The 26,601-nt window shown below is 41.2% G+C and overlaps 3 protein-coding genes across 6 annotated transcripts; 2 read left to right on the top strand and 1 right to left on the bottom strand.

Moving 5' to 3' along the window:
• Positions 1-3,766: 3,766 nt before the first annotated feature.
• Positions 3,767-6,001, top strand: LOC6050949 (inositol oxygenase). The gene is made up of 5 exons (XM_038265362.1): positions 3,767-3,925; positions 4,412-4,583; positions 5,065-5,410; positions 5,474-5,704; positions 5,767-6,001. Exons 1-5 carry the CDS (start codon positions 3,905-3,907, stop codon positions 5,873-5,875), a joined length of 879 nt encoding a protein of 292 aa, XP_038121290.1. The 5' UTR covers positions 3,767-3,904; the 3' UTR covers positions 5,876-6,001.
• Positions 6,002-9,510: 3,509 nt separating this feature from the next.
• Positions 9,511-15,722, bottom strand: LOC6050950 (protein suppressor of white apricot). Of its 2 annotated transcripts, none has more exons than XM_038265643.1 (5): positions 15,096-15,722; positions 12,526-12,698; positions 12,047-12,460; positions 10,936-11,989; positions 9,511-10,415 (listed from the first exon to the last, which is right to left on the bottom strand). In XM_038265643.1, the coding sequence occupies exons 1-5, from the start codon at positions 15,350-15,352 to the stop codon at positions 9,581-9,583; spliced, it is 2,733 nt and encodes a 910-aa protein (XP_038121571.1). In that variant the 5' UTR covers positions 15,353-15,722; the 3' UTR covers positions 9,511-9,580. The 2 variants fall into 2 exon arrangements, with proteins under 2 accessions (XP_038121571.1, XP_038121572.1); XM_038265644.1 differs by lacking the exon at positions 15,096-15,722 and adding an exon at positions 13,037-13,757.
• A 3,419-nt stretch (positions 15,723-19,141) lies between these two features.
• On the top strand, positions 19,142-24,845 carry LOC6050951 (uncharacterized protein CG7065). 3 transcript variants are annotated; one of them, XM_038265641.1, is made up of 4 exons: positions 19,142-19,272; positions 20,129-20,535; positions 20,920-21,181; positions 21,238-24,845. In XM_038265641.1, exons 2-4 carry the CDS (start codon positions 20,473-20,475, stop codon positions 24,684-24,686), a joined length of 3,774 nt encoding a protein of 1,257 aa, XP_038121569.1. In that variant the 5' UTR covers positions 19,142-19,272; positions 20,129-20,472; the 3' UTR covers positions 24,687-24,845. The 3 variants fall into 3 exon arrangements, with proteins under 3 accessions (XP_038121569.1, XP_038121570.1, XP_001867465.2); XM_038265642.1 differs by lacking the exon at positions 20,129-20,535 and having other exon boundaries at positions 19,150-19,272; XM_001867430.2 differs by having other exon boundaries at positions 19,173-20,535.
• The last annotated feature ends 1,756 nt before the right edge of the window (positions 24,846-26,601 follow it).

The raw sequence follows: 26,601 nt of genomic DNA, 5'->3' as shown, positions 1-26,601 counted from the left end.
TTTCTGTCCCTTTTAGAGCTTGGACCGGGCGGCGTTTTCGGTTCTTTCTCCCGTAGCGCTTCCTCCTCCAGTTTTGCATTCAGCGTTTCTTCGGCTCTTTCAGCTCTGAGCTTCAGTGAATTCCGCGTCACCACCAGCGAGTTGTTTTCGCGCTCTGCGGCATTCATGGCTGCCTTGACTCCATTCACCATCTGCTTGATTCTGGTGTGGACGTTGTTTTTGTCCTTGATGAAATCAAAGAGTTCGTTGACCCTCCTCCTGACCTCCTGTAACGCGGTCCTTCCAAGCAGGACTCCGTCCTGAGGGGTACTGCCGGCGAAGTTCAACAAGGATGACTTGGGAGTCTCCTCTCCAATTACTCCTATCTGCTGACTCGAAGCAGCCGCCTGGTTCAACACTGGGGATCTCAACACCTTCCCGCTTCCACGGAACGCGCTCGCCACTCCGCCTGCTGTGTCGCCGCCGTTTGACTCGCCTCCTGCCATTTCGACGTTTGCGTCCTCTTCTACCTCCGTGTTTTCCGATGCTTGGGGCGCATCGGGACCCTTTTGTTGGTTTGTTTCACTTGTCTTCATTTTGAATCCCACGAGTGTGTGTGTGTGTGTGTGTGTGTGTGTGTGTGTGTGTGTGTGTGTGTGTGTGTGTGTGTGTGTGTGTGTGTGTGTGTGTGTGTGTGTGTGGTCCAGTCCAATACCCGCAAACCGGTAGTGAAATTATGGGAAAGTTTAGTTTGTACCAGACTTTGTATATGCCGCCGATGCTGATACAACTTGTTTACAAAAGTTATGTGCACTAATGTCAAATCAATCCGAATTCTGAAACGGAATCTAATTAGAATCGGTTACAAATTCCGTTTCAAACGCAACAACCGGTTACACCACGGAACCAAAATCATGTTGAAAGGCTGATAAGGAGCCGGAAGAAAAGCAAAAAAAATTATTTAAAAAAAGTTCAAGAAACGGTCAAGGAAAGAGTTACGAAAGGTTTTTTTTAGTGGTAAGCAGCTGAAAAGGAACAGAATAATTTTGTATTCGATACAATAATAATGAAAATCGAGCATTGCCTTATAAGACCAAACATTAAAACGCAGAATCATGAAATGCCGAAAATTAACGGGTCAGATTTTGTTTTTTGCTTAGAACGTAGTAAAACTGGGGGAAAAGCCATAACAATGATTATTTATGTTTATGGCAGAAAAAGAAATAAAAAAAAATCAGAAATTTAGAAAATGCAAAACTTTAAAACCTTCAAAATCTCAAAAAAAAACTCCGAAATACGGAAAATCTAAAAAAAAAAAAACAAAATACAGAAAATCCAAAATTTAGAAATTAAAAATACAAAGATACAAATAATTAAAAAATTTAAAAGACTTTAGTTTGAAAATAGAAAAAAACTTAAGAATTATAAACAATCGGAAACGCACAAATAAAAAAAAATAACCTTTTCAAATCAACGAATATAAATTCAAACAAATTTAAATGTTCTGGCAATAGAAGTTAAAAATCAGAAATTTACAAAATACAAAAATTAAAAATTTGCATTTATTCAAAAATGTGAAAATTCAAAAACCAAAAAAAAAATAAAAATGAATCTGAAATTTAGAAATTGTAAAATACAGCTTGACAATTTTTATAGATAAAGTCTGTCTGATTTATTATATTCTAAAATGGCGACAAAAATTTAGGAATTTAAAATCATCGAATCTTAAACTTTATAATTTTTGAAGGATTAGTGCAATGAACTCAATTGATTTTGAGAAATTTCAATTTGAATTAAAAGTTAAGTGGTGCTATGATGCGACCATAGCGGTAGAGGGTTATTTTATATTAATTTAAATTTTTAAAAATTGAGAATTTTTTTTCAAGTTTTTTGGGGGTTGTTATGAAGCCTGCTACATGGAGAAAAAAGAGTTCGAAAAATCGTGAACAAGCGTTCATGAAAATCGAGGTTCTCATTTTGAACTCATTTGAAAAACCATGAAATTTTAACACTTTGTTCGTGCTTCTCATTTTCATGAACGCTTGTTCACGATTTTGGGAACTCTTTTTCCTCCTTGTATTGACCGAAAAAGAAGCTGAGTCATAAAAATGATGCTATTGCTGATTAGTAGAATTTAATCTGATAACTTTTGCTTGTTAAATTGTCTTTTCCCCAGATAAGGAGAGTTGAACTCTTTGTTTTTAAAGCTAATTTAAATTTTTAAATTGTCGAGCTCTAGTATGAAACCTAAAGTTATTTAGAATTTTTGAATCCAAGATGGTGAAGCAGAATTCGAATTTGATGTTAAAAGTAAGAAAACAAGATGTTTTATTCAGGATTCGATCCGTAACAACCAAGCAATTTTAAATTTAATATTGGGACCATCCACAAACCACGTGGACACTTTTTTGGAAATTCCACCCCCCCCCCCCACCGTGGACAATTGTCCATAAAAAAATTTTTTTTTGTATGGAGCGTGGACAATCGATATGCCCCCCCCCCCTCCCTAAAGTGTCCACGTGGTTTGTGGATGGTCCCAATATTAAATTTAAAATTGCTTGGTTGTTACGGATCGAATCCTGAATAAAACATCTTGTTTTCTTACTTTTAACATCAAATTCGAATTCTGCTTCACCATCTTGGATTCAAAAATTCTAAATAACTTTAGGTTTCATACTAGAGCTCGACAATTTAAAAATTTAAATTAGCTTTAAAAACAAAGAGTTCAACTCTCCTTATCTGGGGAAAAGACAAGGGGACAAGAGGGATGGTCCCATTATATTACATAAATTTAAGCTAAGGTACACGGTTTTAAGTTTGCTTTGATATTTAATCAAATATAATATATAGGTGAACTTATATATTTTAAGACAAATGCTTTGATGCATTGATGCTTCTACCCCTTCTTCAACAGTCAAAACTATCCCCCTAATCGCAACACAGTGCTGATAAACGAGTTCAACCGAAAATCTCGTGCTGTCAGAAAAAAAGCGCTCCAGCACGCGTCCTGATAACGGCCGGTCGGCCCGTCGAATACTTCCATCCGGGAGTATTGCATAAATCACACTGAAATAAAAATCATGCAGATCGTCGCGCCGCTCATTAATCACCACACAGGATTGAATTGTACATACATGTAACACGAAATATCAGCCAAGTCCGGGAGTTCGTGACCTTTTTCCCGGGTGATAATTGCCGGTTTAAAGTGGGTCTATGCTTAATCACCCGGCTTCTTGGCTTGCAGCGAAGATTGTGTGTTAATGGGACATTAATTGTTTGCTAATTAGCATTTTCGAGCATCGTTAAAATTATGGCAATGATTTGCAGGTTTGGGATTTTCCGTGCGAATTTCGCAACATAAATTTAAATATGAAGCTATTTTCAGCGTATTTGTTTCAAGCGCGACACTGGAGTGTCGTCAATTTGGATCTCAATTTCTCCATTAAAGCGCGCAGGTTGATTCGAGTGACGAAGATAAACAGATTTAGCACTCGTTCTAATTTCAGAAAAACAGGTCAACTTGCAATCTTCTTACGAGTGAAGGTCAAGTCTGTGAAAACACGTTTCTTCCAGTCTTTTGTAATGGATTTGTTTTTTTGTCAATTGACACTATTGACTACTGACACGTGGCTCGTACAGACGCCAACTTGGAGTATGTAAATAGTCGTAAAAAACGTTGCACTCCCTATCTACCAGGATTAAGCCACTTAGATTAGGTTTAAGAGAGCGTAAGGAATCTTCTTCTCTCTCTCTCTCTCATAATTACCATCATTCGGTATAAAAGCAAGACGGTAGTCAGTTTAATACGTTCAGTTCGATTTAACAAGTTCAAGAGGAACTTAGCTCAAACTAAAAGTGCTGGGAATTAAGAATTAAAAAAATCAAGTTGAGTTCTAGTGAAAGTGATTGCTGAAAACCTATCAACATGAGGATTATCGTAGAAGAGGTCAGTTTCTGGGACAAGTTTTTTAAGAGACCTTTTTGTGCAATTGGTGTTATATGAGGAAGAACGTTTAAGATGGATTTATTACCAAATTGTCAGTTAGATCCATATGGAGAAGATCCATTCCCTGTGCAAAACATTTTGTTGAGTGTATGATTTTATTTATTAGCAATTTGAATACAACGTGACAATGCTCTTAAATTTCAATAATTGTTTTTTTTTACATTTTCAATGATTTATATTTTTGAGATTTAGCTCAAACTTTTCTACACATTTAGTAAGCTTCTTACAATTCTGAAAGTTGGTCATCCAGATAGTTGCAATCCAAGTAAGAATTTTCAATTAAAAAAATCGAATCACATTTCACAGAATCTACAGGGGAGGAAAGATGCGTGGACATACCGTACCAAACACTCCGGAATCTTTATTTAAGCTAAACTAACAGTCATAATTATACTCAAACGTACTTATTTTTTTACTAACTTCCAGCATCCAACCATCCTCGATGTGTCCGAGCTGTTGCGACCGGAAAAGTCCTTCACCGATAAGGAAGTGGGCAAATTCCGAGACTACACCGTCGATGACACCGACCCACTGAAGGAACGGGTCCGCAGAACGTACAAACTGATGCACACCAATCAAACAGTCGAGTTCGTGCAAGGTATGAAATCGTAGAATTTTCCCCGCCCGTTGTTGTCCGGCGTAGATCTGCCGGATCGATTGCGTCTGACGTTGGTAATGACCCCCCTAATGGGTTGTTGTGAACTTTTGTTTATCACGTTGTACGGGATTATCTCGCGCGCTTGTCAAAACTAACTAATCTATTGCTGATAACCGCGAATGATGCATGTTGGATTCTCAAACTCATTCCAAGCTGCAGCTTCATTCAAAACGGGGCATGATCGGAAATCAACAAAGGTGTCACGATCAAGGGACGCGTTTCCCAACACGTGATTGATTCAATTACAAACGCAAACAAACCTGAACATTCAATTACGCCTCTAGTTCCCACACATCTAGGTCAACAAGTGTGACCTTCGATGCGCGATACTTGAGATAACGCCACCTGGAAGGATTCTTATCACTGATGCGATGCGTACTACGTGTTTACCAAAACAAAACCTCCTTCTGCGTACTTGCAGGTCGCCACCAGGACTGGCTCAAGTTCGATCACTTTAAGGCCAACATTCGCGAGGCGTTGGAAAAGCTCAACGACCTGGTAGACGAATCGGACCCGGATTTGGACCTGCCAAACATCGTGCACGCTTTTCAAACGGCCGAACGAGCCCGCGAGGAACATCCCGAGCTGGACTGGCTGCACCTGACCGGGCTGATTCACGACCTGGGCAAGGTTATGGCGTTTTACGGCGAGCCACAGTGGGCCGTGGTAGGGGACACGTTTCCGGTGGGTTGCCAGTGGGGCGAAAGCATCGTGTACCGGGCGGACAGCTTCGACGAGAACGTCGACGGGGCGAATCCAAAGTATAAGTGAGTCGAGTTGAGACATCTTATTTTTTAATGTAAAGTTTAACGCAAATTTTCAAATTTCAGCACCAAAAACGGCATGTACAAGCCAAAGTGCGGCCTGGCAGGGCTAACAATGTCCTGGGGCCACGATGAGTTCCTGTACCGAGTGCTGGTGCACAATAAGAGTACCCTGCCGGAGCAAGCCCTCCAGATGATTCGGTACCACTCGTTTTACCCGTGGCACTCGGGAGGGGACTACTCGCATCTGACGACCGAAAAGGACGAGGTCACCAAGCAGTGGGTGTTAATGTTTAAGTATGTTTTGCAAAATCATATTGAATTGTTTTAAAGTAATAACATTCTTTTCTAAATTTCAGTCGGTACGACTTGTACACCAAGTGCACCAAGATTCCGGACCTGGAGGCCCTTTGGCCGTATTATCAGAGTTTGATTGACAAGTACATTCCCGGAGAGTTGGAGTGGTGAAGTTTTAACGTAAAAATTGTTATCTACTTATGAAATTTATTATAGATTAACCAGGACTGTACTCTATATTTATATGAAAGCTTTAAAAGAAATATAAATCATCACTGATAAAAACAATACATAAAACGATACTTAATCCACCTTTAGGTGGTTGGTGCCTTCCTCACATTCATAAAGTCAATACATTCAGTAAAAATAGCAACATTCCCTTAACATATTTAACAAATCAATGTTATTACTGATTTCTTTTGATAGGGTTCGCAGACCTTCAATTTTTCTAGCTCATCGGCAAGGTCTGATAAAAAAAAACCTATCCAACGAAAGTTCACATGGAAGATTCAGACAATATTGTTATCACAATATCTCAGATCCGGCCTCCAGAAAGTATATAAATAACACTTAAGTGCAAATAACTTTTGATAGGGTTGCCAGATCCTTGATGTTTTAGGCTCATTTGAAAGTTCTTTCAATTATCTAACTAACGATGGGTCGCATGATGGACCCGGACATCATTTTTACTGAAATATGTGAGATCCGGCCTCCAAAAAGTGTATAAATAACACTTAAGTGCTAATAACTTTTGATAGGGTTGTCAGATCTTCAATGTTTCGGGCTCATTGGAAAGGTATTTTTAATTCCTTTCTGAAAATGTATAACATGAAAGGGTTTCTTGCAAAAACCACCCTTTTTACAATCTTCCGGACATTCGCCAAAATCGTTTTAAAGCATAACTTTTGAAGTACTTAACTAAACTTGCTGATTTCAAATAGAGACCTATGGGACCCCAAGACGGATCGAATGAGACTAATACGGTCAAAATCCGTTCATCCAGTCCGGAGATAATCGAGTGACAATTTTTTTGTCCACCCACCTACACACATCCACACAGACATTTGCTCAGAACATGATTCTGAGTCGATAGGTATACGTGAAGGAGGGTCTACGAGGTCGAATTAAGAACTTCATTTTTCGAGTGATTTTATAGCCTTTCCTCAGTAAGGTGAGGAAGGCAAAAATAATACCAAATCGAAAGCTTTGCTTCATTGAATGAATAGATCAAAGAAAACCCATTTTTGTTGAGCAGTTAACCATTTATATAAATTTACATTTATATTCTTAAATTCCTAAAATTCTTAACATACTTAACGTGAAGACTTCCATCATTGTCATGATTTTTCGTTCAAAGATATAATTTTTGCCTCGCTTTCAATATTTTGACAAAATTCCTTCAACAAGTTGTTTAGAATAGTGCCCTACACATGTTGATTCCTTTTGGTAACGATTATCCCATTCCTTGTAAAGTTATGGAAATCGTCATTAATCAATGATTGCCAACTAGGACGTCAATGACTGTGCCACAAAATTATATAAATTGCTATGATTCAACATTTGATTTAGATCAAAAATCCTTTCAGTGGCTTCAAGAAGGCAACAACCGGCACATGCTGATTCCTTTTGGTGCTGAAATTCGTTAAATTGAATTTAATACAGAATATTTTATAGTGATGATTAATTTTCTTCGAAAATGATCAACGGCTTAACCTTAAACTCTTAAATTCTAAAATTCTAAAAATCTAAAATTGTACGATTCTAAAATTCTTTAAAATTCTCAAATTCTTAAATCCTATATCCTTAAATTCTTAAATTCTTAAATTCTTAAGTTCTTAAATTCTTAAGTTCCTCAATTCTTAAATCCTTAAATTTTTAAATTCTTAAATTTTTAAATTCTTAAATTTTTAAAATCTCAAATTCTTGAATTCTAATATTCTTAAATTTTTAAAGTCTCAAAGTCTTAAATTTTTAAATTCTTAAATTCTAAAAAACCAAAATATTTTCGAGTGAAGACCCATGTTTTGAAAGAAATAACAATTTCGTGATCTGATTATCCAGAGTGAATTTTTATGTTGGGTTTTGGATCGAGTTTTGGATAATGTTTGAAACCCCTAGAATTACGAATTAGTAATTTTCTTATTTTTTAAGATTTTTTTTTGCGCTTGTAAATATTTGATTTTAGGAATGAATTTTTGAATACATTTATTTCAGAATTATTAAATTACTACATTGTAGTTTTTCATATTTTTTTAATTTTGGGATATCAAAATTTCAATTTTGCGTTACTTTTAAATTTTTGTACTTCAAAATTTCTGATATTTTCTATATTATTTGGCCAAACAATTCAATGTTTATAGTTTTGGGGTTTCCCTTTATTTAATTTTCGGAATTTTAGGATTCTGCGTTTTAAATGCGACAAATATTTTTAATATTATTATGTCGAATAAAAAATTATTTCAACGATTGTAAATGTAATTTACAGCATTAGCAACTAAATTTAACACCGCGTTAGAGGTGGGCAAAAAAAGAGCGAACCGCTCAAAGAGCCGGTTCACTGAAAAGAGCGAACGAACCGTGACTCACAAAAAAAGAACCACGGTTCTTTTTTAACTCCGGTCTTTTGGAAGAACCGTTTCAATATGGCATGATTTTTGTTATAAATATAATTTTTTGAATTTCCAAAAAAAATAGTATTTAATTTGTTTTTGAGAATTGAAAATGCGAATTCAATGAATATAAAAATGAATCCCAAAAGTAAATGATTTTCTAAACAAAATGAAATAAACTTTTCAGTGTGCAACTGATTGTTCATAAAGTAAAATACTTTCAAATTTTAATGAGAATAGAAGTCTTATCCACTGAAAACGAATTAAAAAGCATTTTGGGGTCGATCAAAAATATTTTGATTTTTGGTGAAATTCCGTTGTACAGTACCTAATACAAAAGTTTTTTTCGGTTTAAAAAAAAAAGTTCATCGAAACTTCGATATTTTGAAAACTAATTATTGCAAAACAAATGGGGATGTGTAAAATGCATTTCAAAACTCTTTTTTCATTAAAATGTCTTGCTATAATTTTTTTTGCGACTTTGGCCAGAGTTGAGGGACATAAACTTCAAAAAATATTTGATATGGCCAAATTTATAAAAGTCCAATGTGAAATAACTTATAAAATCACACGATTCTTGAAAAAACCCTATTCATTCAAATTTAAAAAAGAGCGAAAGAGCCGTTCAAAAGAGCGGCTCTTTTAAAAGAGCGAACAAAAATGAGCGGCTCCTAAAAAAGAGCGGTTTTGCCCACCTCTACACCGCGCCCTAACAAATCTCCGGAAACGAAAATATTCATGGTCAGAATATTTTGAAGATCGTTTATACACGAACAAAATAATACATTTTTAACCTGATTATACGTTTGATTGTTCTTATTATTGCAAATGTCGCTTAAAATACTATTCCGAGATGTTATGAAGGAATTTTACAAAATTGCGTCCAAAAGTCGAGTCTAGTTCGCTAATGGATTTCAACCCGCCTTTTCATCGCCAACTCTTGCTCCCCTTCAATGTGGGAATCAAAGTTGCGGTTCAATAATGTTGATGACAGCTGCGAACCGGTTGGACCCGGTAAAAAGTGTTCCCGACAAGTGGTCGACAAAATTGCTGTAGAAGTCCCGCAGGTTGGTCGACGTTCGGCTTTTGGTACGACAATCGTTCCAACAACGATCGATGAGTCGGCAAAACATAACGGAGAGTTATCATGGTTTTCTAAAAGTTTTTAAAGGATAATCGGAAAATAAAAAATCGGACTGTTATGAATTCAATTTATTTAGACCAAAAAACTATTATGCACAATATTCACAAACGCAGAGAAACCCCTTCACAGCGCATCCCAGTCGAAATCCTCCCCCTCCCGCTGCTCATCCCTCCGACTGTGGTGATGCTTGGACCGCGACGAAGATCTGGAACTCTTGTGATGCTTGTGGCTTTTCTTCTTGTCTTTTTTTCTCTTTTTCCCGTCCCTGGACCTACTCCGCGATCGTCGCGAGCTTTCCGACCGCGAGCTGCTGCGGGCCCGTTTCCGCTTGACGGCCTTCGACGATCGACTCCGGCTCACGCTCCGACTGCGAGATTTTTTCTTCTTGGCCTTTTTGCTTTTGCTTTTGTGATGCTTGTGCTTTCGCTTTTTATGCTTGCTGTCCGAGCGCGTCCGGGACCGGGAGCGCCTCGTCGCGCCGTTGTCCTTTTGGGTGCTAACGCCGACCAGCACCACGTCATCGTCATCGCTCGAGAGAACCTGGTGGGACTCGGGGGTCGTGCTTTGCGACGGGATCGAGTGTATCGAAGCTTCGGATTGTTTGTCCTGGTCTTTGCCGGCGGCGGTGGAGTCTTTTAGCAAGTCTAACCCGTTTTTGCCTGGGGCTTGAGGGGGCGTATCTTGGGAGGTGGAGGAGGAGGAAGGAGATGGAGCGGTGACGACCGGCTCTGGATCGTCTTTGCTGGCTTTGGGCTCTGCTTTGTTGCCCATCATGCTGAGGAACATGCTGGCCCTTTTCTTTCGTTCCAGTTGGAGTTGTTTCTCCTTGGTGATGGCGGCGAGCTTTTCCCGAGCTGCTGCCGTCAGCTTGTCCTTAATGCGTTCCTCTTGCCGTTTTTGCTCTTTGATTTCATCTTCTGCTGATGACACCTTGGGTTCCTCGACTGGCGATGGTGACCTGGAAGTAAAATTTATGACGTCATTTTGCACAACCTGCCACCTTGTATAAGGTGAAACGAGAAGGCAGCGCCATATTTAAACCACGACTTATGGTTTCGGAAGCACCTTTAAGGAAAATGCCGTTACTTACAAAATTCTGTTTTGTTTGCAGACGCTAAATAGGTCGAGAGCAAGAAATTGGTCGAGTTCAAAAAAGTTGCCCAAGAAATGGCGTCCCGTTTCACCTTAATGTCGACAAAATTTCGACAAGATGACAGCAAAACCTGTCATCTCGTTGAATTTGGTTGACATTTACGAAAATAGATTGACAGACAGAAAGGATTCCCTGACTGAAAGGTCCGTCAACCTTTGGTCGTTAGTCGTCCGTGCAATCGTGCGACGACGCACGACAATTTCGTACGTTTTGGCACCAAAATGTCGTGCGACACGCAATTGCTTGTTGACGAATGTCGACTGGAATTTGCTGCACGATTTTTCAATTTTAAGCTGAGGATTACAAATATAAACAAACTACAAACCTTTTTCTGGTTTCATCCGAGAACATGTCGATGACAGCCGGCGGAGTTGTCGATCTTTTGTCTTCTACCACCCTTTTCTCGGCAGGCTTTTCCGCGACCTTCTTTTCGACAGGCTTTTCCACCACCTTTTTCTCCGCAGGCTTTTCCACGACCTTCCTCTCCGCAGGCTTTTCCTCGACGTCCCTCTCCCGGCTCGGTGTTCTACTCTTTTCTTTCTCCTCCTTCGCCGGTTCCGCTTCCTCCTCGTCGGCTCCCAGTTCCTGGATCACGCTCGACTTGAGCGCAACCGGAGCGTCCTCCTTGCTGCTCTTGATCGAGAAACAGACCGCTCCGCCCGGTTTCGTCGACTGGATTTGCGTCTGCTGAGCCGGCGCCGGTACTGGCGCAGCCACGTTGACCGTCTTGATGCCGATGCTCGGCGTTTCCACCACGGTGCCGTTCGCGATTTCCCTCGTGATGGTTACCTTTTCCGGGCTTTTCGGCACGTCCTCGTACGGGTTGATGAGGTAGCGCACTCGAAATGCAAAGTACGGATAGAATTCGTGGTCTTTCCGCAGGAAGAGAAAGCGCGGGTCGTTCTTTGTCCTCAGCGCATCCTCGAAGCTGTAGCCGTTTTTGGCGACGTAAGTTGCGGTTTTTTCGATCACGTGTTGGAAGATTTCTGGTGGCAGCTTGCCAGTAAATACGATTTCCCGCTGCTCTGGCTTCGGTACCTCGGGCTTCTTCTCTTCCTTCTGGTCGGTCTCACTCGAGCTGTCGTCACTGTCGGAATTATACTGCACGAGACCGGCCAAGCCAGTGGACACTTTCTTCACCTCGACTGGTTTCTCCTCCAGCGAGTACTCGTACTCGGTGTTCAACGAGGTCAGTTGCGTCGGAGTCAGCGGTGCCGCCGCGGTCACTTGATTTTCCGGCGGAATCGGAGCACCCGTAATTTTACTAATCAGCTGGGTGTAAGCACAGTCTACCGACGGTTTGTACTTTATGGATGGGACAATTACCTTGGGCTTAGGTAAAACTTCAACTTCTTCAGCTGCTGGAGCGGCTTCCGCTTCTGCAAAGAAGCACGTCTGTCAAATCTTCAAACCTTCTCAAATCTCCCTCAACCTACCTTTTTCGGGAACCTCCTCCACTTCTTCCGGATATCGGTTGGTTTTGATGGCCATCAACACGTGGCGATAGTATCGGTACAACTTCCCACCAGGGCTGAGAAACCCAAACTGTGGGTTCGCCGCCTGCTTTGCTCGCAGCAGAATCTCCATCTGCGAGTCCTGGGACGCTATAAACTTGGCCGTCTTCTCGATGATCGCGTGCTCCTTCATCGTTTCCGGTAGCTCCAAATCGGTCGGAATTTCAAACCCTTTCGGAGCCTCAAACGGAGGATCGAGGCTATTTTCGTCATCATCACCGATGCCGGCGGAATCCGCCGGCACCGGACCAACCATCGTAGCTCCATCCGCCGAAGGAGCATCGTAATCGAACGCAATCTCCGCACCACTCAGTGCTTGCCGCTTCGCGGCTTCCTCTGTGGATAAAACCCTTCGATATCAACCAAGATCTTCCCAAAAATCCCAAATCTAACGCCCTCACCCTGATAAATCTCCTCCTCGACTTCGTTCGCGTACAGACTGTAGTAGCGCTCCTCCTCGCACAGCTGTTCGGCGCGCTGCTCGGCCGGTGCCAGACAGTCCAGCCGGTTCCCGTACCCACCGATCGGCGGTTCGTGCTGGGACAGATCGTGCAAGGCACCGCGGGCATCGTATCTACGCGTCGTGGTTCCAGAGAAAAGAGAAGGAAACAAGAAAGAAGGAAAGAGAAGAAAAAAAACGGGAAGCCCAGATTAGCGAACACCCTCGAAGAAGAGGAAGCGCGTTACGCGAACGCGTTGCTTAGGGCTTCACAGCTGGAAAAGAAAACGGAAATCCGGGCGGCCATCGCACGGCGAGCTGGACGGGGATGTTGCGGAGGGTTCGGCACTTAATGGCACAACAACTTCCCCGGCCAGCTGCGCGCGCGCTCTCCGGACGAAAACGGAAATGATAAACTTTGTTTTTTTTTTTTTTGTAAAAATAGTAAATCAAATTACCACTTTTATACATACCACGGCCACACGCGCGCGCTGGAGTTACGTGCAGTGTTATTTGAGGGAAGGATATCTGAGCTAGAGAAAAGAGGCTTGTTCCGGTGCATGACACGCGCTAGAGGGGCTTTCAAATGTCCTTACAACAATTTGCACCGTGTTATCTGTGTTGGTGAAGAGGGTGGCGGAGTGATCTGTTTGCGAGATCTAGGTGGAAACTTCCTTCAGGATTATGTAGAAATCCACGCGCCACTTTAAATCCAGCGTTAGTGAGTTGAAATAGATCCTGTGTTTCTGAGATTCGCTTGTTTTCTCTTCTTTTTATGAAATTCTATCGAGGAACATTGACGTGAGGTGGAATTCAACGAATCATCGTTGCGATTAACTTAACGCAGTTGGTCTGGCCGCTTTGATGATTGTGATGTTGCAATGCCCAAAACAATGATTTATTTTCGACAGAATTTAAACACTGACAAAGTTTCTAAAATAAGCTTTTAAAATACAAATAATTTTCGTGTTTTCCGATCATAATAATCACCTGTTTGACAGTAATGGCGGTATCTATCTGCCTACAGAAAAGAACACCGCTACTTCTGTCAAAAAATTTAAAAATTATAATCGAATTACATAACGAGTTGCAGGGTGGCTGTATTTCAGTTTTTTGTTTTTTTTTTTGTTCGGTCGATTTTTTCCAGATTATTAAATTCTTAAATTCCTTAATTCTTAAATTCTAAAATTCTAAAATTCTAAAATTCTTAAATTCCTAAATTTTTAAATTCTTAAATTCTTAAATTCTTAAATACTTAAATTCTTAAATTCTTAAATACTTAAATTCTTAAATTCTTAAATTCTTAAATTCTTAAATTCTTAAATTCTTAAATTCTTAAATTCTTAAATTCTTAAATTCTTAAATTCTTAAATTCTTAAATTCTTAAATTCTTAAATTCTCAAATTCTTAAATTCTTAAATTCTTAAATTTCAAAATTCATAAATTCAAACTAACAGGCTATCGTAACCAATAAAACAACAAATTATAAATTCTTAAATTCCTAAATTCTTAAATTCTTAAATTCTCAAATTCCTAAATTCTTAAATTGTTTAATTGGATAACTTTCAAATTGTAAATTTCTTCACTTCTCCTCCTGTTTTATTATATTTTTTTATGCTTTATAACCTTGAATTTTACAATGTTATATTTTTTGAAAATTTGAATAAGTATTTGTTATAGAATATTTTTCTAATTTGTCAATTTTAATATTTTAAGTTTGAAAAATTTGTAGTTCAAGATTTTTTTTGAATTTCAGATATATGTTTTTTTTTGTACATTTCTAATTTTAAATAACTGGTTCATTTGATTTCTGCTTATTTTCTCAGTTTTCAATTTGTAACAAAAATAAATATTTAAAATGTTTCCCCGTTTGTCAGTCGAATTCTAGAGTTTTTTTTTTCAATTTATCTTAGTTAGCCACCTAGCTTTTTGTCCCATTTAAGGGAGCCTTCTTTTATTACGTAATGCAAAAACAAAATTTCCAAACAAATAAAAAATTGTGGAGCGTAACACGGCATATGACCCCCCCCCCCCCTCCCCCTCCTTCCAACTGTGTTACGTCATAAAAGAACGCTCCCTAATATATTTATATAAAAAATATCAGTAAACTGCAATTTAGCTCGAGTCGACATTCCAAAGCAGTCGACATAAAAGCCAATCAACTATGTCGACCGCCTGAGACATTTATCTCCTGCAACTTTTTTCTACAGGGTCATCGCTAAACAGTTCTTCAGAAATAAGCGCGACAATTCCACTCTTCCGTCCTTTGCTCAATCCGGTTCTCCCTCTCGAGGTCAATGGCTGAAAAGCTGCAGATATCGGTTTTCCGACCCAAATTGGCTTAGCGACAACGACGAGCTGAAAAAGAATTGGGGTTTTCGCTTTGCGCTAGCAAAAATCAACTGCGACATCGATCGCATCAAATTACGCTAAAGGAAGAAAGGAGCTTGGCAATTTGGTTGATTTTGAATTTAATGTTGTCGGCTTTAAGAATTGTTTAAAAGTTTGACGAAAAGAAAGCAAATTATTAACCTGTCAATCTTCAACTGATTGTCGCCACTCCATGGAATTAAATGCCGTCCAGAGTCGATAAATCGAGCCTTCTCGTCGTCCCGGAACATCTTGCACGAGTACCCGAACACCAGCAGGTCGGCAAAGGTGTCCTGGCCGCCGCCGTGGTGGTGATGATGGTGGTGGCCTCCGCCGCCCGTCTTCCGCAGAATCCCCGACTCGCCATTGCTGAATCCGCCAAAGCCGCCGCCGCCACTTCCTCCCGCTCCGTTGTTCATCCTGCAAAATCGTCCTCCTCAACGCGGAACGGCCAACATGGTCCAAGGTTGTTTCGCACTCCCAAAACACACAGCTCAGAAAATCCGCCTTCTTGCTATTGTTGTTGTTCTTCCTCGCGTTTTTTTTTTGTTCGTTCTTTAGCCACGCAACTCTTCGCGAATTTAAAACGCCAAATTCGAGCCACAAATTCACTCCCCCGCACGAAACTCCACTTTCCTTCAGCGCAGACCGGTTTCCGCTGCAGAACGAAACGATTTTTACCACAATCAGGTTGATATTTCCGGCGAAAAACGCACTTTTTCCAATCACTTGCACTGCGGACACTCGCGGAGATGCTGTTTTGAATTTTCACGAAAATGGCAGATTGGCGCAGAATATGAACTTTTTGCGCCCGCTTGACAGTTCGCGAGGAAGCGAACCGGTTGGAAAGTTGCCACCTGGGCGCACTGTGAGATGTTGAAGAAAAAAAGTAGACAAAATTTATTAATTTCTGGAGTTTTTTTTTTTTTTTTGAAAAGGTCCAATAAACCAAATTTTCAGTTTTTGCTGTTTTGGTGTTTTTCAATACCCCTGACTCAAGGTTTGGTCTGGAAATTTGGTTTATTGGACCAACAACTCCAGATTTGATTTTCGTTCTAGAACTCTGGAGCAACATTTGAAAGTGGCGGTACTTCATTGCTCTTACCCAGTCAACAAAATCGGAATTCTGAAACGGAATTCAATTCGAATCGTTTACGTATTCCGTTTCAAATGCAACAACCGTTTCCGTGTACGTACCGGTCTACTCCAAAACTACAAAATATCTCTAAAATTAATCTATTAACATTCCAACGCCCAAGGCTTTAAAAAAGTTAAAACGGTAACTTCAACTCGCTGGTTCTCGGGCCTAACTCAACCAATCAAGATGATTCTTCTTTCCAGTGAATTGTTAGGATGTCTAGATGATTCTAAAACTTTGCAGAACTTAATTTGATCAAATCTGTAATTTTTGCGATCAAAAACATCGTTCCAACTTTTTTTTTTCGCGTGTAAAAAAAAATCGCGGAAAATTCCGCGGAGGCAGTCTTTTTAAAAAAGGTGGAACGATGTTTTCGGTCGCAGAAATTACAGATTTGTTCAAATTAAGTTCTGCAAAGTTCTAGAATCATCTAGACATCCTAACAAATCACTGGAAAGAAGAATCATCTTGATTGGTTGAGTTAAACCCGAGAACCAGCGAGTTGAAGTTACCGTTCCACCTTTTTTGGGAGGCTTTAGCGTCCGTGTAAGTTGGACATGCGTAGGGCGTTCCAGTGTTAAAACGATATACGCACGTCGGATGGAAATAAAAGGTTAAGAAAAATTTCAAATGGTCAGCAGCGGCAGCGAAAGCAAGGTGTCAAAAAAGCCCCAAGAAATTGTTCCCTCTCTTTTGTTCTGGTGTTTGTAAGGCCATTTCTTGACCCCTATTCTTAAGAGGTGCCTATTGGGCCCTAAACGTGCCAATCATTAAAACCATGACAAAAAAGAATACAAGATAATAAATTAATTAGATGATCATTCATACATACAAACAAGAAAACAAGTTTTTTTTTCGGTGGAGTCAAAATAGGATTCATTTTACTTTAAAAAATAGATGCAGGCGCAATGTTGTTTCAAACTTGTTGAAGACTTGTTGAAGAAAACTAGGAAGCAGCAGGCCTGGCCGAATGGTTATGCTCCCATCTGCTCCAACCTTCCATCGGATGTAGAAGTAAAACGCCGATCCCGGCCTTGGAAGTTGTTAGGTCAGTAAGTCATTCCAGTTTTGGGAGTCGTCGATTTTTTTGAACTCGTGGTTTCAAGCTTTGGACAACTGTCAGTCGTTCCAATTAACGATTTTGGATTCGTTCATTCCTAGGTGCATTTGAATGCAGTTCGTCCTAGAGTTTAGCGAGTTCACTTTATAACTAAATTGTCAGATTTTTTTAAGTTTTAGATTAAAAATATTTTAAGTTTCAAGATTCTTAGAATTTTGGTTATTCAATTTTTTGTTCTCTTAATTTTAATCTTTACATTGTTTTACATTTTTAAATTTTGATATTTTTTTAGTTTCTCAAATCCTAAAATTTGTAATTGAATAGATTTTGTGATGATGTGATCTTAGTCTCGATTTTAATAGATTTTAGATTTTAGATTTTAGATTTTAGATTTTAGATTTTAGATTTTAGATTTTAGATTTTAGATATTAGATTTTAGATTTTAGATTTTAGAATTTAGATTTTAGATTTTAGATTTTAGATTTTAGATTTTAGATTTTAGATTTTAGATTTTAGATTTTAGATTTTAGATTTTAGAATTTAGATTTTAGATTTTAGATTTTAGATTTTAGATTTTAGATTTTAGATTTTAGATTTTAGATTTTAGATTTTGGATTTTAGATTTTAGATTTTAGATTTTAGATTTTAGATTTTAGATTTTAGATTTTAGATTTTAGATTTTAGATTTTAGATTTTAGATTTTAGATTTTAGACTTTAGATTTTAGATTTTAGATTTTAGATTTTAGATTTTAGATTTTAGATTTTAGATTTTAGATTTGAGATTTTAGATTTTAGATTTTAGATTTTAGATTTTAGATTTTAGATTTTAGACTTTAGATTTTAGATTTTAGATTTTAGATTTTAGATTTGAGATTTTAGATTTTAGATTTTAGATTTTAGATTTTAGATTTTAGATTTTAGATTTTAGATTTTAGATTTTAGATTTTAGATTTTAGATTTTAGAATTTAGATTTTAGAATTTAGAATTTAGATTTTAGATTTTAGATTTTAGATTTTAGATTTTAGATTTTAGATTTTAGATTTTAGATTTTAGATTTTAGAATTTAGATTTTAGAATTTAGATTTTAGATTTTAGATTTTAGATTTTAGATTTTAGATTTTAGATTTTAGATTTTAGATTTTAGATTTTAGATTTTAGATTTTAGATTTTAGATTTTAGATTTTAGATTTTAGATTTTAGATTTTAGATTTTAGATTTTAGATTTTAGATTTTAGATTTTAGATTTTAGATTTTAGATTTTAGATTTTAGATTTTAGATTTTAGATTTTAGATTTTAGATTTTAGATTTTAGATTTTAGATTTTAGATTTTAGATTTTAGATTTTAGATTTTAGATTTTAGATTTTAGATTTTAGATTTTAGATTTTAGATTTTAGATTTTAGATTTTAGATTTTAGATTTTAGATTTTAGATTTTAGATTTTAGATTTTAGATTTTAGATTTTAGATTTTAGATTTTAGATTTTAGATTTTAGATTTTAGTAAGTTTTTTTAATTTCTCGAGTTTTTATGCTCTCAGCAAACTTTAATTACACACTGCCACCTTTTTTTGAAAAGCCAAACAGTTTTTATTTCAAGTTTGAAATGAATAAATCTGAAGTTTTTTATGAAAAGGTCCAAAAATTCAAATTTCCAGTTTTTGCTTTTTGGGTGTTTTTAGAACCGCCTTGAGTCAGGGGTATTGAAAAACACCCAAAAAGCAAAAACTGAAAATTTGGTTTATTGGTCCTTTTCAAAAAAAACTCCAGAAATGTACGTGTACCCCAGTAAACCTATAATTATAATTTGAATTCTGAAACGGAATTCAATTCGAATCAAATTGCAAATTCTGTATTAAACGCAACTATCGGTTATTTCGTTTGAAATCAAATTCGTATACGATTCGAATCAATTTCCGTTTCAGAAATTGAATTGAGTTAACTGACCATAATTTGCAGCCTCTACTGTAAAGTCCATCAATCTTCCTTTCTGGCAACACTGCCGAACCGGTTCAACTTTCTGTTTGCAAGCGCGTCGATCCACATCTGTCAAAAATTTTCACCGTCACCGGGACTTGCAGGTGTAACTTTCAGTGCTCCAATTTAATTCGAATTAATCGCCGAAAAAAGTGTCGATTTGAGGTAAGTTTTGTTCCATTACAATCTTTAAGTGACACTCTTTCAGGAAAACGTGAAATTCGTGCGGCGAAACATCAACATGGGTGCTTAAAATCGATTTTAAGTTACCTTCGCTCGCGGGTAGCCACGATTCAATCGTAATGGCGGCCGTGCTGGCCAAAATGGTGCTACGCCCCGGGGCGTAAAGCATTGTTTTGGGCTGGCTTCTTGGTTGGGTGGCTAGAGCTGAGGGGGGTTGTTTATGTTGATTTGGTGGGTGGGGGAAAACCGACAGTAATGTCGGTTTGGAAAGTTTTTTTTTATTCTGGTGTTAAACTAAAAAAATAAAATTGCATTATAAGTACATACATAGTCAGTTTATTTAAGTTCGTTAAATTAATCTATCCTGGTTTTGCTCAATGCTAAAATGTGTCATCTTTTTGTTAACCAAACAATTGTAACATTTGAAATTTTATTCCAAAAACATTTAAGTAAAAATTTTGCAAAACTCTCAAACATTAGAATTTACGACAGGTGAAAGGGTTTCGAAGATGTCTGGATAAAGCAATTCTTGCTGTAACCAAGTTCAAGTGGTTTGTTATTTCTTTAGTTGTGAAACTAAGTTCAATTGAATGAGTTAGAACATGTTAAGCAATCAACAACAAAGGTATTATTCGTGCCCTCCGGGTGAACCAGTTTGGTAAGTATGAGAGTGAGAAGACAGCGGAAATTTGTAACAGTGCCCATTATCAGAGATTCCCAATTGTAATTGAAGACATTTCTATTGATTCAATAAAAATTAGTAATTCTACAGCCAACAAACCTATCAAGTGTTCAAATTGTAACAGTTTACCCTCTTTTGCTTCTTCTTCCCCTACAGATCATCCAAAACCAAAAATACATTGAAAAGTTGATTTGCGATTAATCAAGTAAAAACAAAAAAAAACAATTCTTTGAAAACGGTGAAACGACTCCGTTTCGGGTTTTCTGTTGTGTATTAAAAGGTTGCTGGGGGTAGAAGGTAACCAACGGTTCAGAGCCCGACTGCTATCCGGTTCTGATCCGCGCGCGCCCTTCCCAGTTTGCAACCCCAACCCAAACTCGCGCCCAGTGAATCGTGATTTCTTGAGTGAATTGCCAAGTGCGTGTGCGTGTTCTCATCAACGGTACGCGTGAGGAGGACGACCACAGCTTGGAAGACCGCTGCGCTGCACGATCCAGGAGATGGGAGACAACGGCGAACTGAAGGAAGCGGGGAACGGATCGCTCGATGCGGCCCAAACGCAGGTAGCTAACGTTCCTTTTTTGAGGGAGGTCTTGATTCGCATTCGATCATGGTTCTTCTCTTCTATTTCTGTTTCTGTAGTTTAGCTGCGAAGCAGGCAGGTAGGTTCCGGGGCAAGGACATCATCGGGTCACAATGCTGGAAGGCACGGAACGAGCGTACTGGTGAAAGTGTGATCTTGAAGTGAAGTGAAGTGCAATAGTTTCAGTCAAAATTTGTTCTCTCAACACAACTCTTCAGTCTCTTTTTTGTCAAACCTGTCTTTCTGTTAGTGATAACGTTCAAGTGGCAGTGCAAAATGAGTGAATTCTTGAAGCAAATGGAACCCTTAACATTTTGACAAAGTCAAAGTTTCTAACAGCTCCCTTTCTTTTCTCTTCCCACAGCCGGAGATCGACTTTGAGAACCACCAGCTCGGGACGACGGTGAAGCTCTCCGATGGCACCGAGGGACGCATCTTTAGCCGCGGAGCGCGCAACAAGGATGGCCACCTCACGTACACGTGCCACCTGTGTATGGTGGTCAACCTGCCGGGGGAGCGCGTCATGCTCACCCACATTGCCGGTCGGAAGCACCAGAACCGGCTGAGCCACCCCGTTATCGATGCGGACACGTTCCGGAAGATTTCCGCGCCCAAGACGAGCAAGAGTGAGTTTGCGAGTAACTTGCAACGGACTTGTCTAACTCTGTCTCTTTCTCAACAGTCCAAATGCACATCGCACCGGGCGAGCCCGTTCCGCCCGGCATGGAGAACGAGGTCAAGCCGGTGGCCGAGCTGCAGGCCACGATCGACCGCTTCAGGGAGGGCCCCATGGTGGGGCTGGAGTACGTGATGGAGCTGACGTCGCCGAGTCTGCGCGAGCCGAGCTACCACTGCGTGCTGTGCGACAAGAAGGGCGACCCGCGCACGATCATCGTGCACATCACGAGCTACATCCACCGGAGCAAGTTCCTGGAAAAGCACTACCCGACGGCGATCAACGAGTTGGCGCAGTGGCGCGGCCAGAAGGGCTGCAAGGACGTGATCGCGCGCGTCATCCAGACGGTGTGCGAAGCGATCGAGGACCACCACGGCCGGATGACGCCGAACGTGCACGAGGTGAGCGACTACAACCGCAACAAGACCAAGTACCTGCAGGAGGTGCTGTTCGAGAAGCACTTTGACGAGCGAACTGGGCCCAAGTTTGTGGAGGTGATCGACAAGAAGGCACTGCAGGAGCAGTTGCTCGGGCCGGGAGAGGCACCTATCGTGGGTGAACGGGTCGTCCGTGATCCATCGCCGCCGGTGGTTCCGGCGCCGATCGGTCAGCGAAAGCCCAAGCCGGCTCGTGCAGACCGCAAGAGTTTGGACTCGATCTCCAGCATGGACTCGGTGCAGAGCATCTCCTCCAGTGAGTCCAAGGGAAACCGCCCGTCCGGCGATAACCGCATTCGTCCGTTGGCAAAAACCTTCGACGATCGTAACCCGATTCGTGTCGAGCAGGCTCGTCTGACCAACCGTCGGCGTAGTCCGCTGCCGTTCCGCCGACAATCCCCGCCCTTCCGTCGAGTCGGCGCCAGTCCCGTTCGCAACACACGATTCAATCGCCGCTCGCGCAGTCCTCCGCCGAGGCGTCGCTCGAGGAGCCCACTGCGAAGACGCAGTCCCGCAGGCCGGCACGATCGTTCCCCCTTGCGCTTCAACGACCGCAGGTCGCAATCTCCCAGCAAGGACAAGCAGCGCAGCACGCTACCAACGCCCAAGCAGTTGGCCCTGCAAGCGTCCGAAATCGCCCACGAACGGTACAAGTGGGAAAAGTACCGCTGCTCGCTGGAGATCGCCACGGCCCAAATCGACAAAATCTTCAAGGAGCACGAAAAGAACCCGGAGAAGCACCCGCTCTACCCGGAGGAGTGGAAAATGTTCTGGAACCGGCGCTACAAGGAGCTGCAGAACGAGAAGAAGGACCCGTCCAAGCACGACTTCAAGCCCGAGTGGATCCAGTTCTGGACGAAGCGCATGAAGGAACTCCGCGACGAGGAGGTCGAGAAGAAAAAGATCGAAATTCGAACCAAGTTGAACCTTCCCAGCGAAGACTCGGAGAAGACGGACGCACTCAAGGAGCAGTACACGGTCAAGGTGACGAAAAAGAAGAAAGAACGCTCGGTCGAACCCATCGAATCGGACGAGGACGAGGAGGTGCGGCAGAAACCCGCCCGAGCCGTTCGCCGCTCGCGAAGCCCAATCAGCGATGAAGAACGATCGCGGCACAGCCGCCGCGAGCATCGCTCACCAAAACCTGCGTCCCGACCCCGCCGATCACGCAGTCCCATCAGCGATGAAGATCGTGGGTCGCGCCGGCGTGACTTCAGCAGCCGCGATCGCGAACGTGACCGGCCTGGGTCGTTCCACCGGGGTCCGGGCTTTGGCGATCAGCACGACTACGACGAGTGGGCCAAGACGTACTACGGGAACAACAAGAAGGTGTTTGTGCGCGAGGAGTTTGACAACTACAACTCCGGGACGCTTTCGTTCGTGGCGGTTTGCCGGCTGCTCACCGCCCTCGAGGAATATCTGGGAAGTTTGGGCCCTCGCGTGATCGACCTGCTTGCGAAGGCACTCGCGCTGGAAAAGGTGAAGGCCAACTCGGCCGATGAACTGCTGCTCAACGAGGACAACTCGATGTTCTTGGAAACGGTCAAGGAAAAGCTCAAGGGATGTCTGATGGCGGAGCTGCTCGAGCCTCAGATGATTGCGCCGGTCAAGAAGGCGATCCGCAACATTGCCAGTTTGCTGCACGAAGCTTCCAAGAAGGAGAAACCCGCCGAACCGGTGGTTGATGATCCGTTGCCAATTTCTGGTCCACCACTCACGCCAGGTGGTGTTGACAAGGCTGCAATTGCTCAAAAGCTGGCCGCCGCGCTCGTTGCCCAGGGCAAAACCGACTTCACCAGCGCAGAACTCGAAGAACTGATCAACGTGTACGTCGCCATGGCGGAAGCCTCAAAGGACAAGGAAAAACCCGTCACCACCAGCACCTTCCTGAACGACGTGGCCGGACCCTCCAAACAAGCCCCACCCCCGTCAGCCGGCCCAAGTCGTCGTCGCGTCGAGGAACCGGCCGACAACACCGAGGCGAACGCCCTCGAGGGACTCACCGACTCGGACCTGCAAACGTTGCTGCAAAACTTCAAGGACCTCTCCAACGAGGAGCAGCTGCACCTCATTTCGCACCTCAAAAAGCTCGAAAAGACGGACCCGGTCCGCGTGGAAAAGCTCCGCCGGTACGTCAACCTGGACGACAAGCCCCAGTCCCGCCGCAACGACGATTTCTACCCGGAAGATGACGACCAGTACAACGACAACGACATTCCGGACTTTGAAAACGACGACGACGTCGGCCGGTTCGAGGACAACTTCAACCCCCGCCGAAACCTCAACCAACCCACCCAGATCAAGTCGCTCGTCTCGGGCAGCTACGACGACGAGCACGATCCGTCCGCGTACGCCAAACCCGCGTTCGTCGACTCCGAGGAGGAAGACTACTCGTACGACGACGTCGTCCGCGCCGCCTCCAAAAACGTCGTTCCCCCTCCCCAGCACAGCAACAGCAACAGCTTGCAGGGTCCCCCGCCCCAAGCCGGTCGCATCCGCGTCGCCGACTTTGGCATCGACCAGCACGACAGCAACTCCAACTTTTCCCAGCGCAACCCATCGGATCCCACCCTGGACGCGGCCAACATCGTCGCCAACCTGATGGGAACCCTGGCGGCCAAAAACTCCTCCGACGCCGCCCGCCAGTCCTACTACGACAACGGAAGACCCTCTCCGGCAACGAACCCACAACCCACCACCAGCTCCAACCCCGCCAGCACCTACCAGAGCATTTACGCCGGCCTGGGGCCGAACGGGAAGCCGCTGAGTGCGACCAACAACTTTATGACCCAGCAGCGGCCCCAGTTTGCGCCCATTCAGACGGCGAACACCAGCTTGAACAGCATGCCTTTTTACTATCAGCAGCAGATGAGGGCGCAACAGCAGATGCAGCAGCAGACTCAGCAGCAGCAGCAGCAGGGTTCGTACGGTGGGTACGGAGCAGGGCAGCCGCAGCAGCAGCAGAATCCTTCCGGTGGTGGGCAGTATCAGGGTTATGGTGGAAACAATTATTTCTAGAAGGGATGTGCTTGTTTTCTTCAGAATTGAGATTAAGAAGACGCCGCAAAAGTTTTTAAGTGAAATCAGATTTAAATATTCCAAAATATAGCAAAGAAATTGCATACACAAATTTATCTCAAAGAATGAATAAAATGATTATGAACGTATGTAAAACAACTCTAGAGTTTTTTTAAAAAAAGGTCCTATAAGCTGTTGCCTTGCACTTGTTTATAGGACCATTAAAAAAACTCTAGAATTTTTTTTATACTGGAAGAAAGAAATTCCACAAAAAAACCCTGCTACGGTCCATGTTCCCTGTTTCCAACCTATCGAGCTGGCATACGAAGAAAGTTGGATTACAACACGTCGCCTTCAAAGCGGACTTATCCGGACGAGAGATTTGTCCCCTCGCGTTGTGAGGCCATGCCGGGAGCCGTTGACACCTCAGGGTAACGAAGAAGTAGGCATTACCGCGCAAATCCGAAGGTTCCTCGCAACCAAGAAGTCAACCCAGGTTCAGACGGAGATCGCGAAGGCGAGGTTATTTTTCATTTGGTACGACTTTCTTATTTATCAACCGAAAAAGAATTGAGAATTGCTAGCGACTGTACCGCTCCTATCACGTCTAATGGCGTAGTCAAAACCGGTAAGTGGAAACGTTAGGAAGATGAAGGTTTCAAAGCTGCCGGAAAAGTGCCAAAAGAATGACGTATTTCCGTTGGTTAGCTTCCAGTTAACCAATGCATGCGAAGGGGAACTGTTTTGAACAAGCTGTTTTTGAAATTGCAAAAGGGGGAAGGCATATGTTGACAATCTTTTTCGGGTAAGAGTAACCAGAAAATGAGAAGTTTGACATCTTTAGACAACTTAACTTAGAAATATGTACCCTAACAAAATTGTCCTAAGAGCTTCGTACTGGGGTCACAATCCAGAATAATGTGAAATGTCGCGTAACCATCGCGAGGCCCTCAGCGTGACATTCTAGGTACTTGAATCTTACGTCCCAAACAGAGATGATGTCTGCAACGCAACAGTTAACTCAGGGTGGCCACCTCGGGAATTCGACCGACAAACCGGGAAAATATTTTACTATGTTTCGTTAAAATTTGACAAAAGCCTCTTTAATGTATTCAACATGTTTTTTTTTTCTCAATGAGATTATTATTCCTGTTATTCTGAATGAAGAATTCGCGAAAACTTTGTTTGAATTTGTGTGACTCATGCTTCTTGGCGACTTTTACCAGGCGAATTGATTTGAAGCAAAAAATTAACAACCATACTTAAGGTGCAGTGAATTACGGGCTAGATTACGGGCGAATTGTATTTGATCAATCAGAAAATGTTTAAAAAATATTTGAATGATTAATCTATAATTTGCATTTGTTTAGAAATTTTAAGAATTTGAAGTTTAGTGCATAGTTTTTGAGTTTTTTAATTTTTTTTTCCAACAAATATTTGTTTCAAATTTGTAAATTGTGCCAACTACCATTACTATCATGTTGGTAAAAAATCTTATGTTTCATAATTTAGATATTTTCAATTCGACCTTTCTTTGCTAAAATTTTAGTTTTGCATAAAATTAAAATTAGGATTTTTTTTTTGTAAGTGGAAAATATGGATCTCATGGTACGAAAACAACATTACAGTAAATATCTCTCTAAATTTAAAGATCAAGACTTTTCCTTCAAATTGTCACACAAAACGCACTCAGCAACAAAAGAATGGATCAAAAATGTTCCAAAAAGAAAGCAGTAAAAAAATTATCAGCCATTTACGTCAAATGTTCGTCGCCGTTTGATTTTTTAGAAATAAAATAGAATTATTTTTTAATTGAAAATTGCTACAACTTCAAAAAAGTTTGTGTAGTATTTTCAAATCCAAAAAAAATATAAAAATTCAAAGAACAACCCATTGTCGGGAATTCCCGGGATAT

Source organism: Culex quinquefasciatus, chromosome 3 (genome assembly GCF_015732765.1).
Source record: "Culex quinquefasciatus strain JHB chromosome 3, VPISU_Cqui_1.0_pri_paternal, whole genome shotgun sequence".
NCBI classification, from domain to species: domain Eukaryota; kingdom Metazoa; phylum Arthropoda; class Insecta; order Diptera; family Culicidae; genus Culex; species Culex quinquefasciatus.
Note: the sequence above shows the minus strand (reverse complement) of the source record. Positions and strands in the feature narration are given on the sequence as shown.

Coding starts and splice junctions, on each gene's coding strand:
- LOC6050950 (XM_038265643.1), bottom strand. CDS start 15,352: ATGAACAACGGAGCGGGAGGAAGTGGCGGCGGCGGCTTTGGCGGATTC. Junction 12,699..15,095: donor AATCAGTTGAAGATTGACAG/GTTAATAATTTG, acceptor CACGACGCGTAG/ATACGATGCCCGCGGTGCCT. Junction 12,461..12,525: donor CGAGGAGGAGATTTATCAGG/GTGAGGGCGTTA, acceptor TTTTATCCACAG/AGGAAGCCGCGAAGCGGCAA.
- LOC6050949 (XM_038265362.1), top strand. CDS start 3,905: ATGAGGATTATCGTAGAAGAG. Junction 4,584..5,064: donor AACAGTCGAGTTCGTGCAAG/GTATGAAATCGT, acceptor GCGTACTTGCAG/GTCGCCACCAGGACTGGCTC. Junction 5,411..5,473: donor GGGGCGAATCCAAAGTATAA/GTGAGTCGAGTT, acceptor TTCAAATTTCAG/CACCAAAAACGGCATGTACA.
- LOC6050951 (XM_038265641.1), top strand. CDS start 20,473: ATGGGAGACAACGGCGAACTGAAGGAAGCGGGGAACGGATCGCTCGAT. Junction 20,536..20,919: donor TCGATGCGGCCCAAACGCAG/GTAGCTAACGTT, acceptor CTCTTCCCACAG/CCGGAGATCGACTTTGAGAA. Junction 21,182..21,237: donor CGCGCCCAAGACGAGCAAGA/GTGAGTTTGCGA, acceptor CTTTCTCAACAG/TCCAAATGCACATCGCACCG.